The sequence below is a fragment of the Jaculus jaculus genome, chromosome 6, assembly GCF_020740685.1.
Source record: "Jaculus jaculus isolate mJacJac1 chromosome 6, mJacJac1.mat.Y.cur, whole genome shotgun sequence".
Taxonomy (NCBI): Eukaryota; Metazoa; Chordata; class Mammalia; order Rodentia; family Dipodidae; genus Jaculus; species Jaculus jaculus.
The window spans coordinates 79,305,891-79,332,646 of NC_059107.1; the positions used below are offsets into that span (position 1 = coordinate 79,305,891).

General features: G+C 38.0%; 1 protein-coding gene across 1 annotated transcript in view; it reads right to left on the bottom strand.

The window, feature by feature from the left end:
• The window catches only part of Cpne8 (copine 8), a 280,561-nt gene that overhangs the window by 115,045 nt on the left and 138,760 nt on the right, over positions 1-26,756 (bottom strand). Inside the window, exon 7 of the mRNA XM_004662179.2 lies at positions 21,759-21,822. Coding sequence (XP_004662236.1) covers positions 21,759-21,822 — 64 coding nt within the window. The remainder of the gene's footprint in view (positions 1-21,758; positions 21,823-26,756) is intronic.

The window sequence follows — 26,756 nt, forward strand, 5'->3', positions numbered from 1 at the left end:
TTGGATTCGAGGGTTTTGTTCAGGATCTTTGTATCTAAGTTCGTTAGGGAAATAGGCCGGGTTTTTCTTTTCTTGTGGCATCTCTGCCTGGTTTTGGAATTAGGTTTTGGAATTGGTTTCATAAAAGGAGTTGGGTAGCTTTCCCTGTTCTTCAATTGTGTGGCACAGTTTTAGGGAGATAGGTTTGAGTTTTTCCATGAAGGTTTGATAGAATTCAGCTGAGAAGCCATCTGGTCCTGGACTCTTCTTTTTGGGGAGGATATTTATTACTTTTTAAATCTTCAAGAGTGTGATGGGTTCATTGAGGTGATTAATCTGCTCTGAATTTAGCTTTGATAGATGGTATGCGTCCAGGAATTTATCCATCTCCTCCACATTATCCAGTTTTGTGGAGTAGAGGTTTTTCAAATAAGTCTGATGATTCTCCCAATTTCACTTATGTCTGTTGGGATCTCTCTTTTTTCACTTTGAAGTTTGTTAATTTGAAGCATTTCTTTCTTTCTTTCTTTCTTTCTTTCTTTCTTTTTTTTTTGTTTTTTTTTTTTTTGTTTTTTGCTTGATCAAATTGGCCAGGTGTTTGTCAATCTTGTTTATTTTTTCAAAGAACCAGCTCTTTGTTTTGTCAGTTTTCTTAATTGTTTTCTTGGTTTCCAATTCATTAATTTCTGCTCTGATTTTAATTGTTTCTTTCCTTCTGGAACTCTTTGGGTTGGATTTTTCTTGCTTTTCTGGTGCCTTTAGGTGGATTGTTAGGGTTTGTTTTAGGATTTCTCTTTCTTTTTCATGAAGGCATTGAGTGCTATGAAGTTTTCCCTGAGGACTGCCTTCATTGTGCCCCATAGGTTTTGGTATGATGTGTTCTCATTTTCATTCAATTCTAGAAATTTTGCAATTTCCTTTTTTTATTTCATCCACAATCCATTTATTGTTTAATAGTGTGCTGTTCATTTTCCAGGTGCCATTGGGATTCTTGGTGTGTCTTTTGTTGTTAATTTCTAGCAATATAGCATTGTGATCTGATATCATGCAGGGAATTATGTCAATCTTCCTAAATATGTGGAGGCAGGCTTTGTGACCCAGTATATGGTGTATTTTAAAGAATGTTCCATGGGCTGCTGAGAATACTGTGCAGTCTGTGGATCTGGGATGGAGTGTTCTGTAGATGTCTGTTAGGTCTTAGTGATCTATAGGTTTGTTGAATTCTTTTACTTCCCAATTGAGTTTCTGTTTGGATGATTTGCCTATTACTGATAATGGTGTACTGAAGTCCCCAACTATGATGGTGTTGGTGGTTATTTCTGTTTTATTGTCAAGGTTTTGTTTTATGAACTGTGGTGCCCTTGTGTTTGCTGCATACAGATTTATGATTGTAATATCCTCTTGATGGATGGTTCCCTTGATAAGTAGGAAGGGGCCTTCTTTGTCTTTTTTGATTATTTTTGGTTTGAAGTTTATTTTATCCAATACTACTACTTTTCTATGTATAATTTCCATCCCTCTGTATGCCTGCTTGTTTCTTATTCCAGTTTGCTTGGAATATTGTTTTCCACCCTTTCACCCTGAGGAGGTGTCTGTCTTTAGTGGTGAGGCAGTTCCTTGAAGACAACAGATTGAGGGATCTAGTTTTTTGATCCATCCTGTTAGCTTGTGTCTCTTGACAGGTGAATTAAGGCCATTAATATTTAGCATAATGAATGTGAGATATGATTTGATCCCTGCCATATTGTGATCATGTATGTGGGTTGTTGTTTTCATGGACTTTGAAGTTTTTGTGCCAACTCTAGTTTGGCTATTGTGATCTTCTTCTTGCATTTGAGTTTGATTATTTGTTTCTCCTCTGTTGAGGATTTCCTGAAATACTTTGTAGGTTTGGTTTTGTATTCATATAATTGTAAAGCTAAGTTTTGTCATGGAACGTTTTTCTTTCACCATCTATTATAAGGGATACTTTTGCTGGGTAGTATAATTTTGGTTGGAAGCCATAGGTTCTTAGACTTTGCAGTGTTTCATTCCAGGCCCTTCTAGCTTTCAGGGATTCTATTGAGAAGTCTGAAGTAATTCTGATGGGGTTACCATTAAAAGTTGTGTGCTGTTTTTCCCTAGCTGCTTTTAGGATTTTCTGTTTGGTGTTAATGTTTAGAGTCTTAATGACAATATGTCTTGGAGAATTTCTCATTTGGTCCAGTCAGTTTGGAGTTCTGTTGGCTTGTTGTATCTTGATGAGCCTTTCTTTTAGAGACTGGGGAAGTTTTGTTCAATTATTTTGTTAAATATGTTCTCTATGCCTTTGGTCTGAATTTCTTCTCTTTCTGGTATTCCAATGATCCTGATATTAGGACATTTAAGGGTATCCCATACTTCTCTCATGTTCTGTTCACAGAAACTATTGAACTTACTAAAATTTTTGAACTCTCAACTGTTTCTTCCATGTTGTCTTCCAAATGAGAGTTTCTATCCTCCACATGGCTGGCTCTATCCTTGAGAGCTTCTGGAGTGTTTTGGGATTATTCAATTAGGTATGCATTTTCTACTACTTTTCTATGTATAATTTCCATCCCTCTGTCAAACTCCCTTTTCACATCATTTTCTGATTTTCTTGATGCTTCTTGGGATTCATCCTTGCAATTCTTTACGTCTTCATTTAGCATCGCCAGCTGATTTTTGAGGTCTTTTTTTTTTCAGTCTCCCTCTAATCTCTTAACTGTCTTTGAACCCCTTCCATTTTCTTATCTATTAGGTCTAGTCCAGTGATGGCAGCATCCACATGATTATTGGTCCTTTGTTGCTTTTCTGCAAGTTCTACCAGGTGCTTGGTCAAGGTTGCATTGCTCATAGTTTCATTTTGGTGTTCTGACACTAATGACTCTTCTATGTTTTGATTAGAGATGTTCATTGTAGGACTGGGTGATCTAACTAGATTTTCTTGCATTTGATTTTTCATGTTATTTTTTTTGCACTGTGGTCTGCCCATGACAGTGTATGGGCAGGTAGGTGAGTGGATCAGCCTGGGCTCAAGAACAATGGGAATCTGAAGCAGCCTGAGGCAGTTGCCAAGCAGCCTGGGCTTTGGCTCTCACTTGCCAAAGCCGCCTGAGCTCCTTCCTGGCCTGGTGCCAAAGTTGCCTGAGCTCTCATATGGTAATATGCCAAAGCTGCCTGCACTTGCACTAGGAGGGACACTGAGGCACCAAGCACTGAAGCAGCCCAAACTCTGGCGGGGAACACTGGGACCTACAGCTGTCTGTAGTCCCCTGCAACAGAACAATGTCGGATGGCCACTGTGGCAGACAGGGAGTGATGGCACCTGAACTGGCCCAAGGGACAGACACAGTCTGAATTTGCATCGTAGTTGGAATGGGCCTGGACTCGTGTGAATGTGTGGTGGCCAGAGCAGTAAATGAGTGAGTGGGCAGAGCAGTCTAAGCTTCCACACGCAGGGATCAATAGGCATGGTAAATTGCTCAAAGGAGCCTGAGCTCCAGTGGTCCAGCATGCATAGCCTGGCCATGGTCACTTTTGGGCAGGGGTAGCTGGGCGATTGCCCCTGTGCAGTGAGGCAAGTGGAACTATGTTAGCCTGGGCACCTTTTCCTACAGTAAGTGAGGGAGTTTCCCGAAGCTGGGACTGTGGGTATGGCGGCTGCTTGGGGGGAGGGGTGAGCTGGCCTCCTGCAAGGGAATCAGCGATTCCCTGTTTTTCCCCCTCTGTGTCCTCCAGCTGGGAATCTATTGGAGATTGCTCTCTCCTAAAAAGCCCAGTGAACCCTTAGTACCTTGTCTTTCTTTCCTGGGGATCTGCCGCACAGTTAGGTGGTCGCCATCTTGGCTGGAAGCACACACAAACAAAAAACAGTCCAGGGTCTTTTAACTGAGCCATAACACACACAAAAAAGCCCCACATAATTTTACAGAATAAACATTCACACTGCAAACAGTAGCATTGGGCATACCAAAGAAATACAAGATTTAAATAAACAGGGCATACATCAGGCTTTGTAGCTCCAAGTCTGCCAATGCTAGTCATTGACAAGTCTCCAAGTCTGATCATTCTTACCAGAGATGGATCTCTGGAGTTCTAATTCTGCCCCTCCAGTTCGGCTACTCACAGTCCCTGAAAATCTCAACCTGTGTTGGCAGCTTTCCTAGGCAGCCATCTCATAGTCCTGGCATCTCCATTGGGTCTCTGTGAAAAACCATGTTCCATCTTCATGCCTTCATCCAGTCTCCATGCAGGTAATCCAACAAACTTGCTTCACACTTCTATGGCCATTTCCAACATACAAAACTGAGTAGCAAATTCAATGACCCTCTCTTTCCTGTATTTGTTAAACTCCATAGTACTAAGTGGGCTACAAACTTGTTAATCCACAGGGGAATAAAGCAGATTTTGAAGAACAGAACACTCCTTCAGCATTCAGGTCCCTTCAAACAAGTTTGCATACTTCCTGTTGTCCCAATTCAATCAGCAAGAACAATCCCAATGGTTGTCATCTCTCAAACAACTGTAGCTGAATAGGCAGAAGCTTCAGCCCAAAAATTTCATTTCTTTCTGTGTCATATCCCTCTTCCCACACTAGTTCACTTCCATGCAATGCAACCTGTACAAGTTCTCAGGGCATGGGCATAACAGCAAGCCTCTCACACAAACTACCTTTAGTCCAGTCCAGACAAAGCTTTCTCACCTATGCAAGCCAAGCTTCACAGTTCATAGTTCTTAAGTACATTCAGGTCTTTCAACTCTAACCAGAATAGTCCATTAAGCTGTACTTACAGTCCTGTAAGGAGTCTCTTATGCCAAAGTTTCAAATCTATCCACATTCCTCCCTCATATCAGTCCAAAAAGGCAAAATGCTACACAATCAGGTTTCTAGCAGTAATGACCCCATGGTAGTAACTGTTGCAGTCAGCTTTATGTTGTTGGCAGAAAACACCTGGTCAAGAGCAGCTTGTGGGAGGAAAGGAATTATTTTGGCTTACAGATTCAAAGGGAATTTCCATGATGGCAAGGGAAAACAATGTCATGAGCAAAGGGTGGACATCACCTCCTGGCCAATACCAGGTAGACAGCAGCAGCAGAGTGTGCCAAAAACTGGCAAGAGGAACCTAGTTATAACACCCATAAGCCCTTCCCCAACAATATACCACATCCAGGAATCTCCAACTCCCAAATTGACACCAGCTGGGAACCTAGCACTCAGAACACATAATTTTATGGAGGACACTTGAATCAAACCACCACAGAAGTTTACTGGACCTCCTGATTTGTTCTTCTTTCAAATGTGGCCAACACTAAATAAATTTCTTTTCTCTATTGACTTATTTATTTGGTTTATTGAGAATAGGTGGCCAGGTCTATCTTGTTAGAGCTATCAGAGCCCAGGTCTGCACTCCAAAAACCCCTGTTCTTCAACCACTATTTTAGCAAGCCAGACAAGAGAAAGAGGTACATTTTGAGTTTCAGCCACTCACGACCAAGTTGATTCAGAGCAGAGAGGAAATAGTGATGATCCCACACTGCTGCCAGAGTCACAGGGAAGTCTCTTGATCTTCCATGCGTAACCATGAAAAAATATTAAGTGAAGTAACCTTGATGTCTCCTTGGGAGAATTCTAGCTGACTACTCTTTTTAAAACATATAATAGTTTTTCCAAGAATACAATATAAATTTAGTACCTTTATGCATAGCACAAAGCTTAATCTGCCCTGAGAGTTTCTGAAAATAGTTTTCAAATTTTTGCTATTCCCCTTTTGCCTATTTTTGAGATTTATCATTGTGCATTAAGATTCTTGGCATGCCTAATTTTAAATATATATTTTTTAATTATTTATTTATTTGAGAGCGACAGACACAGAGAGAAAGACAGATAGAGGGAGAGAGAGAGAATGGGCGCGCCAGGGCTTCCAGCCTCTGCAAACGAACTCCAGACGCGTGCGCCCCCTTGTGCATCTGGCTAACGTGGGACCTGGGGAACCGAGCCTCGAACCGGGGTCCTTAAGCTTCACAGGCAAGCGCTTAACCGCTAAGCCATCTCTCCAGCCCCGGCATGCCTAATTTAAAGTGTGTGTATATGCATGTCTTTCAGAATGATTGTGAATGCTTGGGGGATAAATTGTGGATACTATCAATATATAGCTGGGTGTGCTGGTACAGACCTTTAATCCTAGCACTTGGGGGGCAGAAGTAGGAGTACTGCTGTGAGTTCAAGGCCACCCTGAGACTACATAGTGAATTCCAGGTCAAGCCTGGGCTAGAGTGAAACCCTATCTCAAAAAAAAAAAAAAAAAAAAGAGAAAGAAAAAAGAAAGATAAAAGAGCTAGTGCTTCTGTTTTTTCTCTCTTCCTTTTAAAAATGGATTATATAAAATTCACATGTCAACTATTAAATTTGATACTAAAGAAAAACCAGTGATAGATGGACTTTATCTCAGTCAAGTGTAGCAAAATATAGGTTCTGAGATGGTAATTTTGAGGTTCCTGGTATAATGGCTTGAGTCTGGGTCTTTATAATGTTAACTGGTTGAATGGTATGGGTCTGGTACTTTCAAATGTTATTTCTGAAAAAAAATGTTACAAGTGGGGGATATTTTGCTTCAGGATTTATGAGATATAAAATGATTCATAGTAAGATTTAAAATAAACGTGGACATTAATTAGTCATAAACAGTTTGTTTTTAATTATGTGTGCTAAAACAAACCTGATAAATCTATACAGTCTTATAAACTTAGGTACTTAACTTCTTGAAGCCCATTAAAATCGTATTTTGAAGTCCTATAAATATGCTTCATAAAACATTATAATCTTTAAAATACATTAAGATATTTTATCTTTTTTTGTTTTATTTTTATTTATTTATTTATTTGAGAGTGACACAGAGATAGAGAGAATGGGCACACCAGGGCCTCCAGCCACTGCAAACAAACTCCAGATGCGGGTGCCCCCTTGTGCATCTGGTTAACGTGGGTCCTGGGGAATTGAGCCTTGAACCGGGGTCCTCAGGCTTAACAGGCAAGTGCCTAACTGATAAGCCATTTCTCCAGCCCAAGATATTTTATCTTTTAAAGTAATGAGAAAGACAATAAGCACCAAAATACTGAAAGTACAATTTGTTTATTTAAAGCAACACTCATTGAATTGTAAAAATCTTCTTACATTTTTTATATCAGCCACATAGACTTTTCTCCAAAACAGATTCCAAAAGGAAGTTGAGATTTATTTATTTTGTGTGTGTGTGCATGCGTAATATGGTGTGATGCTGATACAGATTAGGAGCAAGGTAACTTCTCCTGGTAGATACTTAGCTAGGGACTGGCCAGGATAACATGGATGCTACCTTGCCTTCCCTGACTGGACTAGAACTCATATCTGATTCAGTCTCAATGAAGATGGCTACTGGCAACAACTCCAGCACCAGCTTCTCGCCTCTTTCTCAACGTTTCCCTGACTTTGTACCTGTAGACTGGCCTTTCCCGCCCTTCCTATGTGAGTCTCTCAAGCCCAATAACCAATTAGGTCCCCGAGTCTGGTTATGAGGCTCATTCAAATTAGATGCCTGATTCATATAATTGGACCTGAGCATCATGTGTGAACTTGCTGACCCTTTCCAACCTCTTCCTTCCTTTCCTATGTGAAGGGGATCTTCTTGGTCTCCACTTCCTCTTCCAGCCAGAGTAGGAAGGAGGAGAATTTCTTTTTGCTTGGGTGCTTTCCTGCTTTGTTTTCCTTCTTAACTATCCCTAAAATAATTCTTACATAATTTGACTTCCTTTGAGTCTGCATTCTCAATTCTTGATTGACATGGATAAAAATCCATGACTTGAGAGCTGAGGGAGTGGAAGTCATAATCCCACAGAGCTTTCTCCTGCTTCAGTGTGGATATGTGCGGTGTATGCACATGCATGGGCCTTTGTGCTGTCCTATGTGCTCGCCTGTGGTATCCAGAGGAAAACAAATGGCTGTTGCTGTCCTTTGCTCTTCTGTACATTCTTACTTAAGCTGGAACCTTCTATTAATACCAGAGCTTGCAGTTTTTTCTCCCGTCTCTGCTCCCCAAAGAATTGGAGTTCCAGAAGTGCTTTGCTATGCCCAGCTGTTCATATGGTTCCTGTGACTCAAACTCAAGCTGTCTCTCAGGCTTCTTCAGGTCCAAATTTTTGCACAGAAAGTGCTCTTAATCTCTAAGCCATCTTTTCAGCCCACTTTAAAATTTTTTCAATAGTCAGTGATAATAGAAAAGAGGACATGAAAGTACTTTATCTTAATCAAAATATTTCTAAATCGTGTACATCAAAATCCTTTTATCATTGCTTTGGACTTTTTCTCTGGCAATATTCTAAACTTACATTTAAATGATCTGGGGATGGTGGCACATGCCTTTAATCCCTGTACTTAGGAGGAAGAGGTAGGGGAATCATCATGAGTTTGAGGCCAACCTGAGACTCCGTAGTGAGTTACAGGTCATCCTTGGCTAGAGAGAAGCCCTGCCTTGAAAAATCAAAAGAAAAGACAGAAGAAGTGGAGAGATTTCTCAGTGGTAAGGGTTCTTGCCAGCAAAGCCTAATGACCTGGGTTTGATTCCCTAGTACCCATGTAAAGCCATCTGCACAAAGTAGCACATCCATTGGAGTTTGCTTACAGTAGCTGGAGGAACTAGCATGTCCATTCTCTCTCTCTCTCTTGCTCTGAGCATGTGTGCATATTTCTCTCTGCTTAAAAAATTAATGAATAAAATTTAAAAAAAAATGATGCATATAAATCATGGTCAAATATCTTCATGTTAAATTTCGTTTTCATAATGAAAACTACCAGAGAATCTAAATCCCTAAAGAAGGTAACACTCCGGAGATGGGTAAGTTTACTCTGAGTAATAGAAAAAGGGCTGTGTTATTTGGTCTTACCAAAAAGAAAGAACTAATATTTTATGTTTAAAAGTTGATGAAGTCAGACTACATGGTGATCAATCAAACCCTGTCAAAGCAGAAATCCATATGCTCCAGAGAACTCAACACTAAATCAGACTGCCAACAGGCCTGCCATGGCTCAGGGAACATTGCAGAAGAGGGGTCTGAAACATTCTAAGAGACACAGAGTGGGTAGGAATACCCTGAGGGAAGGTTAAACCCCTTCCCTCACAGGGACTGACTAAATCCTTCATGACCCTACAGTTAATAGCATAACCCCTAAAAACAGCAGAAATTGATTAAGTGGTTTAAATATGCTTTTTGAAATAGAGAATTTCTACACTGCTTTGTGATAGACAACCTTTAAATATAAATATAAAATATTAATTTTAGACTCTATGTAGACATACTTTTATATGACTTCTGGGCTTTACTCCTTATGAAACATAACATATTTTGTCAATGTTAACATAAAAAGATACTTAATGAATCTTGACTTTGTTAACAGGCATTTTTTTAAAGTAATCACTTGCCTAGCAAAATCAACAGAATGCATAGGTAATTATTTTAAAACATACTCTTGACTTTTAAGACAATTTCTTTTTTTAAACATGTTTCTAAGAGCAGAATAACATTTTTAAGAAACCCTTGTTACTTTACTAGGTTTATATTGATCTAAGTTTATATTGATACATTAAATATGACCATGAATAATAATAATAATAATAATAATAATGTCAAAATTTTATGTAATAAATAATAAATAATTTTACATTTTGAAGCATATTTTACAATTTTTGGAAAAGAACATCAATGATTATAAAGACTTACCACATGGGGTATAAATGTGTCTTACAAATGGCAGACCTCTTTAGAACTATAAAGCAGTCATTAAAAGAAATTTAAGCCGGGTGTGGTGGCGCATGCCTTTCATCCCAGCACTCGGGAGGCACAGGTGGGAGGATCACCATGAGTTTGAGGCCACCCTGAGACTACATAGTGAATTCCAGGTCAGCCTGGACTACAGTGAGACCCTACCTCAAAAACCAAAACAACAAAAAAAAAACCCAAAAAACAACAACAACAACAACAAAAAAAACAAAAAGAAATTTAAGGTATGAAGGGCGCAGTGTGTGTAGGCCAAATGCCTGTTCCTTGGGGATTTGCCCAGTTTCCTGGTCCTGGTAAGGCCCCTGTGGCTGGCTTGGGGCTGTTTGAACCCGTGAGCTTGCTGTACAAGTAGGCTCCTTGTTCTACCTTCTTGATTGAAGTGTCCCTGGGTCTCCATCCTGGATACCCTACACTGGAGATTGTGGGTGTTGGGCATGGGCACAGAGTGAGTAGGCCAAATCCTTGTTCCTGGGGCTCTTCCCACTTTCCTTGTCCCTGTAGGTCCTCCTTCGCCTGGTGTGGGGAGGCTTGGTCCCTGTATGGGGGCTATGGAAACAGACCTTTTGCTCTGGTATCCTGACAGGCCCCTGGGTACCCACATCCCTATTCCCCTGAGTCAGAGGGTGCATGGGCCACTGTAGGAGCAGGCCTCTTACCTCTCACTCCAGCTTCCTGGTGCCTGGTTCTGGAACCCATGGTTCATGTGTGTGGAAGAGTATGTGCAAGTGGAGCGAGTAGGCCAGAGGTTGCAATTCCCCAGGTACCTTTGATGAACTTGCAATCCACAATCTGCATATCTGTGGTTATAACCCCAATGTACAACAATATACCAATCTGGTTCACATTTAAAACAGAACACCCTCTGAACATCCTACAAGGACAAAAATTTACTTCCTCCTCAACAGAATGAAGTGTCTGTCCAAGATGGGTATACCACAATGGAAAAAAGCCAATGAAATCAGAAAGCAGAGATCTCCACCAAGAATGTCTAGTCCCACAAGGGAAACCTCCAATGAAATCAGAGAAATGAACAGAAACTCAATCCCAAAATGAAAACACAATAACCAATGGGAGCCTGTCAAAAGAATTGCTGAGCTAGAAGCAAACCATCAAAGAACCAACAACTATATCAATGAAATTGAAAAGAATTGTTTCTTAGAACATTCAGCTTTTGACAGTAGGCTTAACTTTATTAAAGAAAATGTTAGAACCCTCAAAAGAGATATGAATGAATTGAAGGTGAGTCAAGAAATGGAATAAAGAAATGGAAGATTTTAATAACTGACTGGTTTTGATTTGATTAAGCTTAGTGAAGACTTCATAAAATGTAAGAATGAGTTCCAGGAAGCATCAAGAAAATCAGAGCTCAAACTGAAATCATACCTCAAAAAAAAAAAAAAAAAAAAAGATGGACACGATGCAAAATAACACAACAGAAAACAAAAATCAATAGAGTTTATAAAAACCCTCTAGAACCCCTCTTTAACAGTCACTCATGTGGAAGACAGAACCTCTGAAGTGGAAGACAAGACAGAAGTAATTGATGAGGAGGCCAAAAACTTTGCTAAGCTCAAAAAATCAAGTGAACAGAATATAAAGGAACTGTGAGATACCCTAAAATGACTAAACATCTGTCTCATGGGTATACCAGAAGGAGAAGAAATCCAGGCCAGAGGCATACAGAACATATTAAACAAAATTATCGAAGAAAAATTTCCCAATCTATCAAAGGAGAAGCCCATCCAGATACAAGAAGCCCACAGAACACCAAACAGACAGTACCAAAGAAGAAACTCTCCAAGCACATCACAGTTAAAACTCTGAACAATGAAAGAAAAGAGACAATGCTAAAAGCAGCAAGGGAGAAACAACTCACTGCATTCTAAGGCAACACCAGAATTACCTCAGATTTCTCAATGGAAACCCTGAAAGCCAGAAGACCCTGGAGTGGAACACTTCAAAGTCTAAATAACTATGGCTTCCAACCCAAGCTACTCTACCCGGCAAAAGCATTTCTCATAACAGATGGTAAAAGGAAAACTTTCCATGAAAAAGTCAACTCTATGATTATATGAACACAAAGCCAAACCTACAGATAATACTTCAGGGAATACTCCACACAGAAGAGTCAAACAACCAATCTCAAGAGCCAACAAGAAGATCACAATTACCAAAATAGACCAGGCTCAACAAAGTACAAAACTCAAGGAAGCACCAAACCCTGTAAAGTACCTCATCATGGCAGGACTTAATTTGAACCTCAAAGTAATAACCTTACATATTAATGGTCTTAACTCACCCATCAAAAGACAAAAGTTATCAGGGTGGATCAAAAAACTTAGACCATTGTGTCTGCTGTTTTCAAGAACCCCACCTCTCTACTAAAAATAGACACCTTCTCAGGGTAAAAGAATGGAAAATGATATTCCAAGCAAATGGACATTTTACAAAAGCAGGTGTTGCTACATTAATATCTGATAACACAGACTTCAAAACAAAAGTAATCAAAAAGCACAGAGAAGGCCACTTCTTACTCATCAAGAAATGATCCAACATGAGAACATAAAAATCATAAATCTATATGCTCCAAACACAGGTGCACCACACTTTATAAAATAAAACCTATTTAATAAAACAGAAATAAACACCAACACCATCATAGTCAGAGACTTCAGTACTCACTCCACTATCATCAACAGACAGATATTCCAGGCAGAAAATTAACAGGGGAATAATAGAGCTCAACAACACCATAGATCACATAGATCAGACAGACATATCTATAACTTTCCATTCCAATTCTTCAGAATACACATTCTTCTCAAGGAACCTTCTCCAAAATATACCAAATATTAGGCCATAAACTGTACCTCCATAAATTCAGGAAAAATGAAGTACTTCATGCATCATATAAGATCACAATCCTCTAAAGCTAGAAATCAACAATGAGACTCATTAAGAATTCCATCAGCTACTGAAAACTCAATAACACACTTTTACACAATGAATGGGTTGTAGAAGAAACCAAAAAAGAAATTGTAAAATACCTAGAATTGAATGATAATGAAAATACAACTTACCAAAAGTTAGGGGACACAATTAAGGCAGTACTATGTGGAAAATTCATAGTGCTAAATGCCTTCATAAATAAGACAGAGTGATCCCAAATTAAAAACCTAACTGTCCACCTAAAGGCACAGGAAAACCAAGAAGAATCCAACCCTATGAGCTCCAGATGGAAAGAAATAATCAAAATCAGAGCAGTAATTAATGAATTAGAAATTACAAAAAAAATGATGAAACAAGGAGCTGGTTGTTTGAAAAAATAAATAAGATTGATAAACCCATGGTCGATTTAATGAAGCAAAAGAGAAAGAGAGAGAGAGAGTGGAAGAAGTCTCACATAAACAAAATCAGGAAAAAAAGGAGAGGTCCTAACAGACATCAATGAAATTTGAAGAATCATTAGGGCATACTTCCAATCTTTCTTCTCCACAAATTTGGATAATCTGGAACCAATGAGTGAATTCCTAGACACATACAACCTACCAAAAGTAAATTTAGAGCAGATTAATCTCATAAACAAACCTACCATATCCATGGAGATTGAAAAGGTAATCAAAAACTTCCCCCAAAAGAAAAGTCCAGGACTGGATGGTTTCTCAGCCGACTTCTATCAAACCTTCATTAAAGAACTGAAACTACTTTTTTCTCAAACTGTGTCACATAATTTAAGACCAAGGAATCACATTATCTGGGACCTGGGAATCCTTACCAACTCCTTTTTTAAACCCAGCATTACCTTAATACCAAAATCAGACAGAGATGCAACAAGAAAAGAAAACCATAGGCCTATATATCTGATAAATTTAGCTTCACAGATCCTGAACAAAATCCTTTCACACTGAATCCAACAACACATCAAAAGCATTATCTACCTTGGTCAAGTAGGCTTCATCCCAGGCATGCAGGGATAATTCAATATATGTAAATCAGTCAATGTAATACACCTCTTAAATAAACTTAACCATAAGAACCCCATGAACATCTCAATTGATGCAGAGAAAGCAGAGAAAGCCTTTGCAAAAATACAACACCACTTTATGATCAAAACCCTGGAAAGAATAGGCATGGATGGTCTACATCTCAACATAATACAGACAATATATAAAGCACCCAAAGTCCAAATAATACTTAATGGAGAAAGACTCAAAGAGTTCCCACTGATACCAGGAACAAGACAGGGGTGTCCACTTTCACCACTGCTCTTCAACATAGTACCAGGAAGTACTAGCCAAGCAATAAAACAGGAGAAAGAAATAAAAATGATTCAGCTGGGCTTGGTGTCACATGCCTTTAATCCCAGCACTCAGGAGGCAGAGGTAGGAGGACTGCCATGGGTTTGAGGCCACCCTGAGACTACAGACTAAGACGCTTGCTTACAAAAGTCAAAAAAAGAAAGAAAGAAAAGAAATAAAAGGAATTCAAATTGGAATGGAAGAAGTCAAGTTAGCCCTATTTGCAGATGACATGATCCTATACGTGACCTGAAAGTCTTATCTCAGAACTTCTAAAGGTGATTAACTCCTTAACTAAAGTGGTGGGAGACAAAATAAAGAGAAAGAAATCAGTGAGGCTGTCCCATTTTCAATAGTAACAAAAAATTAAATACCTTGGTATAATACTAATGAAGGATATTAAAGGAATATATAATGAAAACATAAAAAAAAAACTCAGGAAAAAATCAAGGAGGACTAGTGAAGATGGAAAGACCACACACACACACACACACACACACACACACACACACACACACTTGTTGTGAAACAGAAGAATTAATATACTCAGATACAGCAGCATCATTGTAAATTTTGGGAGTTTTAGTCTCTTTTGTATAATACTGTCTGCTAGATGTCTTTACATCCTTCTATTTAAAGATCCATAGAGGTATAAAGACTTACTACTGAAGAAATTCACTTGGATGTTTCACAAGCATGTTTAACAGGCTCAAGCTAGAATTCTAAAATTAAACCACACACTTCTCTTTCAATTTTTCCACCTCAAATAGTGATGGAATCTTCCATCCACAGATCTTAAGAAGCCATCTGTGACTCCTCTATTTCCTACATTCCTTGTCCAACCCACCACCAAATTTCCCATTCTACTCTAATCTCCCTTTAAACAGTTACTTTGGATCCATTGCTACTACCACAGGTGTAGCAGGGAAGCCTCTCCTCTTACCCAGACATGCAAAGGCAGTCTTCTTCTCTTGGACTTATTGTACTTCATCCAACTCATTCTCCATGCAAAAGGCAAAATAAGGTTCTTGAAACATAAAGGGCATCCTGCTCCTCACCACACAGGATGCTTCAAGGTTTCCCCTGTGGCTAGGATGAATGCATACTTTTTAAACATTATCTACAGAGACCAATATCAAACAGGCTCTCATTAGCCCTTTCACTTCTGTCTGGTAAAATTTAATTTAAACATCCTTCAACCAGTAGCAACTAATCACCATATTCAAACACATTTCCTTTGCTCCTGAAAATCTCACACAAGCTCTCTGACCTTCTGGAGTTCTCACTCTCGCCAAGAAAAACAAACAGAAACAAAAAACCACTTCTCTCCTTAGGTCTCAGTAAAAAGGGCAGCTTCTTAATCTTTACTCCTCTTCAATATTAATCACTTTTCCACTCTAATCTCTCATAATGTATTTGAATCACTTAGCAGATATTTTGACATTTTAAAAATATTTTTATTTGCCAATTTATTTGAGAGAGAGAGAGAGAAAGAAAGAATGGGTGCACCAGGGCCTCCAGCAACTGCAAACAAATTCCAAATGCATGCACTCCCTTGTGCATCTGGCTTACGTGGGTTCTGGGGAATCGAACTGGGGTACTTTGGTTTTGCAGGCAAACAGCTTAACCGCTAAGCCATCTCTCCGCCCATGACAGTTTTTTTTTTTTTTTTTTCGAGGTATGGTTTCACTCTAGCTCAGGCTGTCCTGGAATTAACTCTCAGGGTGGCCTTGAACTCATGGTGATTCTCCTACCTCTGACTTTTGAGTGCTGGGATTAAAGGTGTGCACCACCACACCCAGCCCATGACAGTTTTTATCTACATATTCAGTTGATTTTACCCTATAAACTATGTTCAATAGAGACAGATGAGCTGGAGAGATTGCTCACTCGTTAAAGGCACTTGCTTGCAAAGCCTGATGGCCTGGATTCAATTCCCTAGTACCCACATAAAGCTAGATACACAAATTTACACATGTGTCTAGAGTTTGTTTGCAGGGGGGGAGGCCCTGGCACAACTATACTTACAATGTCTGCTTCTTTTTTTTTTTTTTTTAATTTTTATTAACATTTTCCATGATTATAAAATATATCCCATGGTAATTCCCACCCTCCCCACCCCCACACTTTCCCGTTTGAAATTCCATTCTCAATCATATTACCTCCCCATTACAATCATTGTAATTACATATATACAATATCAACCTATTAAGTATCCTCCTCCCTTCCTTTCTCCACCCTTTATGTCTCCTTTTCAACTTACTGGCCTCTGCTACTAAGTATTTTCATTCTCACACAGAAGCCCAGTCATCTGTAGCTAGGATCCCCATATGAGGGAGAACATGTGGCGCTTGGCTTTCTGGGCCTGGGTTACCTGACTTAGTATAATACTTTCCAGGTCCATCCATTTTTCTGCAAATTTCATAACTTCATTTTTCTTTACCGCTGAGTAGAACTCCATTGTATAAATGTACCACATCTTCATTATCCACTCATCTGTTGAGGGACATCTAGGCTGGTTCCATTTCCCAGCTATTATAAATTGAGCAGCAATAAACATGGTTGAGCATGTACTTCTAAGGAAATGAGATGAGTCCTTTGGATATATGCCTAGGAGTGCTATAGCTGGGTCATATGGTAGATCAATCTCTAGCTGCTTTAGGAACCTCCACACTGTTTTCCACAATGGCTGGACCAGATTGCATTCCCACCAGCAGTGCAGAAGGGTTCCTTTTTTTCCACATCCCCGCCAACATTTATGATCATTTGTTTTCATGATGGTGGCCAATCTGACAGGAGTGAGATGGAATCTCAATGTAGTTTTAATCTGCATTTCCCTGATGCAATGTCTGCTTCTTTCTGTCCTTCTCTCTATCTCTCTCTTTCCTCTCAAATAAATTAAAAATATAGAAATAAAATATATTGCCAGCCATGGTGGCACATGCCTTTAATCTCAACACTTAGGAGGCAGAGATATGAGGATCACCATGAATTCGAGGCCATCCAGAGACTAAGTGAATTCCAGGTCAGTCTGCACTACAGCAAGACCCTACCTTGAAAAACCAAAACAACAAATTTTTTTAAAAGATAAAATGAAAACATATAGGCCAAAGTTCTTTGTTGTTCTTGTTCTGTGTATGTCTTCTCAGTACTGTATTCCCAATATCCTTCCAGGAATATTGTTACATTTTATGAATGTCATTGAATAAGTCCATCACAAGAACTAAAACAATTTGTTTCTGGATAATTTCAAGCTATTTTTGAAATAGTGAAGATATATATCCAATACAACTTCTAAATCACTTAGCTTTCACTTTAGTATTTAACTAGATATATTATAAAACTTTTATTGGACTGAAAACATGTGGTATACTAAGTTAGAAAATTAGAATTATCACACATGTAAATAAAGATCTGTGTAAATCGATGGTTTATGCACCTTTCAGATTATTCTAACAAAGTATCTGTCTAGGGGAGGTGGTGAGAATACTAGCATTTTTAGAGAGTGGGAAAACATAAGTGTATGTAGGGCTGTTTGGCCTGTGCATACATGTGCATGACGTGGGCACATATGCACAATACATGCAAATAACACATATCACATCATATACATAGTCTACAAACACACACATATACATGCAAATGAAATCAATAAATACCAAATAAATTAAAAGATGAACTAAGAAACTGAAAACTCACTTCTCCAAGGGATATAAAGAAATGGCTAAGTATGTGAAAGGTGCTCAGTGAAGAATAGTGTCACTAATCTTCGAAGAAACAATGATGGGAACCACTGTGCATCTGTCCTCAGCTCAGGCTGACCTTAAAATCTCTGTGTAGCCCAAGTAGGACTTGAACTTATGTTCTCCTGCCTCATCCTCCTGTGCAGTTGGTACTGCAGGCTTGTGCCAGTTGGGCTGACTTAAGCATTCTTATCACAATAACAATAATAATAAGAAAATACTTAGTAGCAGAGGCCAGTAAGTTAAAAAGGAGATATAAAGGGAAGAGAAAGGAAGGGAGGAGGGTACTTAACAGGTTGGTATTGTATATATGTAAGTACAATGATTGAGATGGGGAGGTAATATGATGAAGAATGTAATTTCAAAGGGGAAAGTGTGTGGGGGGGAGGTATTACCATGGGATATTTTTTATAATTATGGAAAATGTTTATAAAAATTGTGAAAATAAAAAACAATGGATAAAAGAAAAAAGGAATGAATGACAGTAAGATTAAACAAGATTAGCAAACAACAGGTTTTTATAATGCAAATACTGTGTTGGCAAAGTGATTAGTAGTTGCTCAGGCAATGATCCAGGTTGATGGGGGGAAAAAAAAGGATGATGCCCAATGTAGTGGTTGGCACATTGCACCCATAAATATCAAGAGCCCCAAGCAAAAGGTTGCTGGGAGAGAAAAAAAAAAAAAGCATGGCTGTGGAAGGTAGGAGAGCCTGCCTACATGTTAGCTTCAGAAATGCCAATGCTTGGTTAGTTCTCAACTCTACAGGACTCCCTACAGAGTTCACTCCTCAGCTTACTCACAGTAAGAATATTGTGTCCAAACTACTTCAGGCACCCATTAACCGGACCAAATAAAACCTACTGTGCTTATGAATGTGCTTAAGGAATGTACTTATGAAGAGAGGGCAGAAAAAAAAATAAAAAATCTAAGAGCCAGAGGATGGGGAGGAGTGCCTTGAAGTGCTGTTCTCTGGACATGAAGTGGCATTTGTGTTTATGACCACACAGTGATTGTCAGCTGCACAATACTGGGCCCATTGACATCTCATCATGGTTGAGGGAGGTGGGCAAAACAATAGATACTGAAATAAAGGAGGGGGCCTGGAGAGATGGCTTAGCGGTTAAGGCGCTTGCCTTGCCTGCAAAGCCCGAGGACCCGCATTCTACTCTCCAGATTTCACGTAATCCAGATGCACAAAGGTGAGGCAAGTGCAAGGTCATACATGCCCACTAGGAGGCACAAGTGCCTGGTGTTCAATTTCAGTAGCTGAGGCCCTGGCAAGCCAATTCTCTCTCTGTCTCTCTCTCAAAAATAACCAAGAGGGCCTAGCTGGAAAGAAGAAGGGATTCTGTGGAAAGGAATGAGGGAAGGAAGGGGGCAAAAGATAGCAATGGGAGGGAATTATGATCAAAATACTTTGTGTACATGTTTGAACATTGTTAATAAAAAGTTAAAAAAGAAAAAAGAGAAAGTGGGAGAAACTCTGGAAGGTGATAGAGATATTTGTGGTGGTTTTGTGAGTTATGTTTACCTGGGATCAAGCTGTGCCTATTGAAGATGTACAACTTTCTGTGTCAGCTATGTAAATTAAAAACAAGTTGTTAGCATTTCATAAAGGCAGAATTCAAAGATCTAAGTATGTAACCTACTCAGCTGAATAGTGAAAGTGGCAAGATTCTAATTTAGGTTTCCTGATTCCAAAGCCCATGTTCTCTACACAAGTTAACAAATAACTTTTCTTAGATTAAAAAAATGTAGACATGTATGTTATACTTCATTATAAATTCCAAATTATAATGTATGCTAGTTTTTCTTTTTTAAAATTAGCATGCATAGTATTAGGTATCAATGTGGCATCTTCAAGCCCAGAATTGCATGTTGTCTCTCAAATGCCTGACACTTAAAAGTTTCTTAAACTGCACATTAAAAAGATACTGATTCTTGTGAAGTAACCATGAACACTGCATTAAACACATATATACATTCTCCCACACTAGCACAGTACTGAAATTCTTTATCACATCTTCTAAGTATTACTAAAGATAATAAGGTTGTAGCCAAGAATCAAAAAAGGGAAACAACAGGCGAAGCTAGCCCAAAATTCTAAGCAATATGTATAAAATTATGAGACGAATAATTTTCAAGTATGAGAAATATATGCTTACTTATTGAGAAACAATCCCAGCTATTCTTTGGCTTTAGTACAAGACAAAAGGATAAAAGTACCAAGGTATCTAGAGTCCATGTCATTCGTATTAGGGCTGTGAAAGATTTCACCATGTTCTGAGCCATACAATGGAAATTAGAAGACATTTAAGCAGCAGCCTGACCATGCATACTTAGGCTATTTCCCTGCAACTTGGTGTTATTTTGAAATAGAACTGATAACAATGAGTGCATGATATTCTACCATAGGATCACCTCAAGGAAATCAAGATTTGTACAAAACAGAATGCTAATGTCACCATAATGAACTTTCCCTTTCCTCTGTTATTCAAAGCATATGTTATCATACACATATAAAGATTAGAGATAAGACTATAAAAGATGAGTACAAATCATTGTATCATTTTAACCAAAATATAGGGAAGAAGGTAACATTTGTTTGAAATAATCACACTATTTTTGGTAAGGTCTTATTAGTATATGCAAAATACCTTTGTGTATATTATATTATCAATTTAATGTTATAATACTTGATTATATAGCTGAAATAATTCTCATATATATTATAGAGGCTAGCTCATATGTTGGAATTTTTGTTTTTCCTTATAAGTTAAAACTCAGGATACTCAAATGACTCAGTAAGATAAACTTACACAATATCTAAACTCAATTTCTGGTGGACAGACTTTAACAACATAATCCTGTAAGTTGTTTTCATTTCTATAGGTGAGAAAACAAACTGAAGTGGGTGATAATGACAATGAGGGATTGATGAATTGGACAGCCTAGTTCACATATATTTCTAAGTACAACATCTGCTTGAGATAATTAAAAAATGCTTAGTTCTCTCTATATAAAAATTGTGACTCATCAAATTATTAAGTTTTGGGATTTTTTTGTAAGTTTATGCTCTTAAAATCAAGTGGAAATTGAAAACAAGTTTCAGATATCTAACCTAAGGAAAAATTTTCTTTTCCCTAGAAATAACAATTCACAGAAATCTACTGTGCCACATTCACCAGACAATCTTGACTCTAGATCCCAGCTCTCATCTTATTTCTTGTCAACAGTAAAATCAGTGAGCATGAAATCACAACTGCAGGCAGCAGTTTTCTGAAAATGCCATGTAGACTAGGAGTCATAACCCTAGTTACACTGGTAGCTGGTCTTTTCTTCAAGTGCAGATTTCCTGATCTACCAAAAATGGCATAAGTATAAACTCTGGAGTATTTCAATTAGGTATATATGAAAAGGCTAATTTCAAGTGATCAGAAATATTCTTTCAAAACTGCATATAAATCTTCAGTCTTTTTTTCTAGAATTGAATTCATTAGCATAAATGACAATTCATCATGCAATTCCTAAGAAGCTGTGTTGATATTAGAATTTAATTTAATACAGGTATGTATGTATTTATATATGTATATATGTATGCAGGAATACATGTATTTTGTAGTGCTGGAGATCATCTTCAGAGCTTCATGTATGCTGGGAAAGCACTCTATAACTGAGTTACATCTCCAATATATTTTACTATTTTTCAAAGTTATTAAAATAAGTAACCCTTATTTAGGACTATGAAATGTAGTCTCTCTGGCAAAGCACAAAGTATTTACACTGTTATTTTGTGAATTACATAACTAAATATCCTAACTTTAAATATCTTATTTAAGATTACCTGAGACTCATTTAAGTATAGTTTCAGAAAGTGTTTCCAAAGACTGTTAAAAGTAATTTTAAACAAGGAAATATTTACTCACCCTGCAGCAGTTTAGCTCCTCAGCCGTGAGTATGATTGTGCCACACTTCCTGCCTGGAATTCCTCTAAACAACAAAATAGCACATTAGTATTTTGTGTTACTGTATAATATAAATTAGTATAACATATTTTATATGATCAAATCAAAAGCATACTGGGTTCTTCCCTAGCAGAATACATTTCCAGTCTCAATAATGATCTTATCCTAGATTCACACTTTCCAATGAAGATAAACTTTGAATATTACATGCACTATGTCAGTATTCTGCATAAGATTCTTCATGACCTTCATATTGTCTAACATATACAACATGTAGCAAATAATATAATAACAAAACATTCTCTTATAGTATCTACATTCTCAACAGTTATTGTGAACTAATATCTTGGTTTCTAATATTCCCTACTCTATCAAAATAGTTATTTTAAAAACTTATTTGCCTAAGATGTTTTTAAGATAATATGAAGCTGACAAACACAGTTGTCTGCTTACATGAGGAAATACAGACAAACCCATAAGAATTCTCCAACGATTTCTCCTACTACTCTAATGGTTTCTTGTTTCTTTGTCTTGTGACAAACCATAGCCAATACTCTATATATCAGGAACTCTAAAGGATAGACTCACAGCCCAAGAAATGTTTGTGTTCTGGAAAATATAATTCATCTCTAATAATCTACCACAGAAAATAGGCAACCAGTACTTCCCCACTTATCCCATATATAGAGGAACTGGAGTCTTAAAACCTTAACTGGAAATAAGATAAAAGAAAGTTATAATACTAGTTCTGCATTTATCATTATCAATTGTATTCATCCCAGAACTTCTTTTCCTTTCTCCCAATTCTCAAAATCCTGAGAATAGCAATCTGACTTCTCCTAACAATACTATCCTATAGCTTGAATAAAAAGCTGCCTGCCTTGTTGTTTCTACCACCTTTAGTCAGGTAAATTGTATATGTCAGAATCTTCCATTTCTTCCATTTCTTTAAGTGCCTTAAGACCAAAAGATCAATTAATTTAACTGCATATTTTTTACAGAATCAGATGTTAATCATCTTAATATCCTTAATTTTTCTTTCATTCCTTTAAAAATATAATTTTTCTTCCATAGACAGAATCTCGTGCAGCCCAGACTGGCTTCAAACTATGTAGCTGAGGATGGCCTTGAAATTCTCCTGCCTCCACCTTTTGAATGCTAAGACTTTAAGCCTATGTCATCATGCCTGGTAGCATACTTATTGTTTTGTACTATAGCTATTTATTTTATCATTTATTTCTATTATAAATCATAAGACTTATACAGTCAAATGAGTTTTTGCTGTTATAGAAATTTAATGGTTTAATTATGAAAGACAAAGACAATATTTTTGTCAGCAGACAAATACCAAATCTTTGGATTGTACTGTTACAATGCTCCATTTTCAAAATCACTGACTTGAGTTTCATTAAAAAAAAAATCATTCAGTGAATATTGGCTTGCAATTAGGACAGAATTCACAATTTCTGGCATGTCTCTTGGTCCACTTTGTATTTACATATTAATACAAACTGGTGTTCTCAGCATTAACAATTATAAAATCAATTATCAACTCCGATATTTCCTTCTGTGACTCAAGCAGTTTCTTAATTGTGAGTGTTCATAACATAAAAAAACTTGGGCTGGAGAGATGGCTTAGCGGTTAAGCGCTTGCCTGTGAAGTCTAAGGACCCCGGTTCGAGGCTTGGTTCCCCAGTTCCCATGTTAGCCAGATGCACAAGGGGGCGTACGCGTCTGGAGTTCGTTTGCAGAGGCTGGAAGCCCTGGCGCGCCCATTCTCTCTCTCTCCCTCTGTCTTTCTCTTTGTGTCTGTCGCTCTCAAATAAATAAATAAAAATTAAAAAAAAAACTAAATATTTTGTAATGTACAATGCAAAGTAAACATTCCTAGTCTAAAAGAGGAAGTAGGTCGATAAAGTAATGATCAAACCAAAGCAAGACTGAAACCCAACAGAGAAGACACCACATCATATGTGTTCCATATGAGCATCAGAGACTTGTGATGGAATCATCTGAATTCTATAGGGTTTGGGTGGTACTACCACTCTAGCACTGAATCCTGTAGCACACATGGCTTCTCTTTTAGGCTGGCTCCATTCTGTGCACACAGTTTTTCTCATTGGATGCCTATGGTCCTGGCACCTCCAATATTCTCATGCAACCATTGAAAATTAGGCTTCACTTTCACAGCTGCATGCAGTGGCCTTTCAGGACCTTCTTTCAGGGGCTCTACACCTGCCATGCATTGCCTGGCTAAGTGGCTCTCTGGAACTATGACACAAGGCTCCAAGAACAACACAGTCTTCATCTTTCATGCCTGCAAAACCCAAACAATGCAGAAAATGCTTCAAGGTTCTGCTGCCAACTCAGTATGGAGCCTGGTGGTATTAGGCTACAACTGCATTAGCCTCTGTGAGCCATACTAGATGACCCATGGGAAAATTTCTCTAGCAACAGGGAGCCTGTTCAGTGGCATGTTTAGGCTCTCTCCTTTCCAATAAAATTGGATTTTCACATTATAGAGCCTTCAACAAGTATGGTCTTACCCACTGGGAAGCATTCTTACATTCTCAGAGAAGAATAACAGGTTTTCTCTTTAATGGGGTTAATCTCCTTAGCAATTATATTTGCTTTCTCAGAACTAGCCATTTGTTCAACTCCATCCTTTCCATAACAAACAGCACATTTCTCACAACTTTTCATTCTGTTTGTTACTCTCACACTATATATCTGGATCAGAGCAGTGAGCAGTAATCATGACACAGACTGTATGTATGCTGTCCTTTCTTGGTATTTCCTCTGCCAAGTTAGTTTATTAGTTTTGGATTTAGCCTCTGGACCAAGTTCTCAAAATGTGAGCAGAATGCTGGAAATATTTTTGCCAGAATAACTCAGTTCCCAATAGATTCATTTCCTTCTGAATGCTCATTAGCTGGACTACATCTCTTTCAGCATTCTTTTCTTCCAAACTCCCTCAAGAAGGCCCATTAAGCTCTGCTTATAGCATTCTATGGCTTTTCTAGCCCAAAGTGATAAGCTATTCAAAATTCCTCTTACAAAGCAGTACAAAAAGTATAAAAACCACATGGTCAGGTTTATCACAGCAATGACCAACTTCTCAGCAGAAATTTTCTTTACTAGCTACTTATTCTCATTTCTATGACAAAGTGATTGACAAAAATCAACTAAAAGAAGGGTTTACTTTGGTTATAGTTAAAAGGTGCATGTTGGTAGGGAATACATGGTAGCAAGCACTTGAGGCCATTGGTCATATTACATCCACAGTCAGCGAGTAGAATGCCAGTGCTCAGCTCTCTCCTTTTTACTTAATCCTGGACCCCAGACCACGGAATAGTGCCATTTATAATTATGGTTGGTATTTCTACCTGATTTAACATAATCTATAAAACACTCTCACAAACATACTCAGATGTTTATTTCCTAGGTGATTCTAGATCTTGTCACATTGAAAATATTAACTATCACAAGTTACCAATAAAACAAATCACTACCATAAAGCTGGATGAAAAATGTAAAGGTAAAAATAGTCCAAAGAATTCATAGCTCAACAAGGCTTGCTGCCTTCATTCGTACTACTTTGATAGTTAATGAGAACTTTATACCAAGAATTAAGTTTTAATTCAAGTGATCACAGTACCTGGTAAATGGAGGAACTAGAAGAAATAAAAACTAGAAGTGTTTACCTTCAAATTAGATCATAAAATATTTCAAATTATACAATAAAATATTTTCACATGAAAGATAAAAGTATAGATGAGGTATTTTTAATTAAAATATTACCAAATAAGGACTGGAGAGATTGCTCAGTGGTACAGATATTTGTCTGCAAAGCATAATGACCTAAGTTTGATTCCCCAGTACCCATGTAAAGCTAGATGCACAAAGTAGTGCATGCATCTGGAGTTCATTTGTAGCTGCTAGAAGTTCTGTTGTGCCATTCTCAATCTCTCCCTGCCATGTGTGGTGGTATATGCCTTTAATCCAAGCACTCTGGAGGCTAAGGTAGGAGGATTATTGTGAATCTGAGGCCAGCACCAGACTACACAATGAATTCCAGGTCAGCCTGGGCTAGAGTGAGACCCTACCTTAAAACACACACACACACACACACACACACACACACACACACAAAAAAAAAAAAAAAAAAATCACAAATCACAATATAATCATAAAATGGTTCATGGTTCCATGAATTAGAATCTCCAAAATATATCAAAAATTTAAGGATATGAAAATATAACCAAATACCAAAGAAATTTTAAAATATCAGAAACTTTAGAATAGTATGAAAGGCCAGAAATAAATCCAGACACACAGAACCAACTAGTCTACTTATAAATTCTGGACTTCTAACCCTTATCAAACTAGGGTGTGTGTTTTTTCCCAAAATTTAATAAAAGCACATAAAATTAAATAGTCATACATGGGTGACTGGCGGAAATGACCAATATCTGTCCAAGCACCTCATTGTTTAACCTACTTAGCAACAAATAACCTGATGTGATGCCCACACAAGTGCAATACTGGCACAAAGCCATGGTGGGGAACCAACTGCTCTTGATTTGGCTAACTGACCTCTCAGTGGTATGGGACGCATAGCTGGAGCTGGGAAACAAGGCAGAACCATATCCAAACATAAGCCCATTCTCCAGTATCAAGCAACCTCAATCATGGGCTACAAGAGGGCCTACACCTACTAAATTTTCTATTAAAAACGTAAGGGTTATCTCCTTTGCCCTGGTGCTAACTTACTCTCTGTTAAAGAATCTGCTTCCTTTTTCAGATAGATGTAGATCCTAAGGAGAAAGCCACCCCATCATACCTCAAAAAGGCCCCAGCTAAAACTAAGAAAAATTGGTGAAACAAGCAAGGGTGCTGTTTTCCTGGTGAACGGGATACCAGCACAAGGGGGAAGGAGATCAACACAGAGAAAAATCA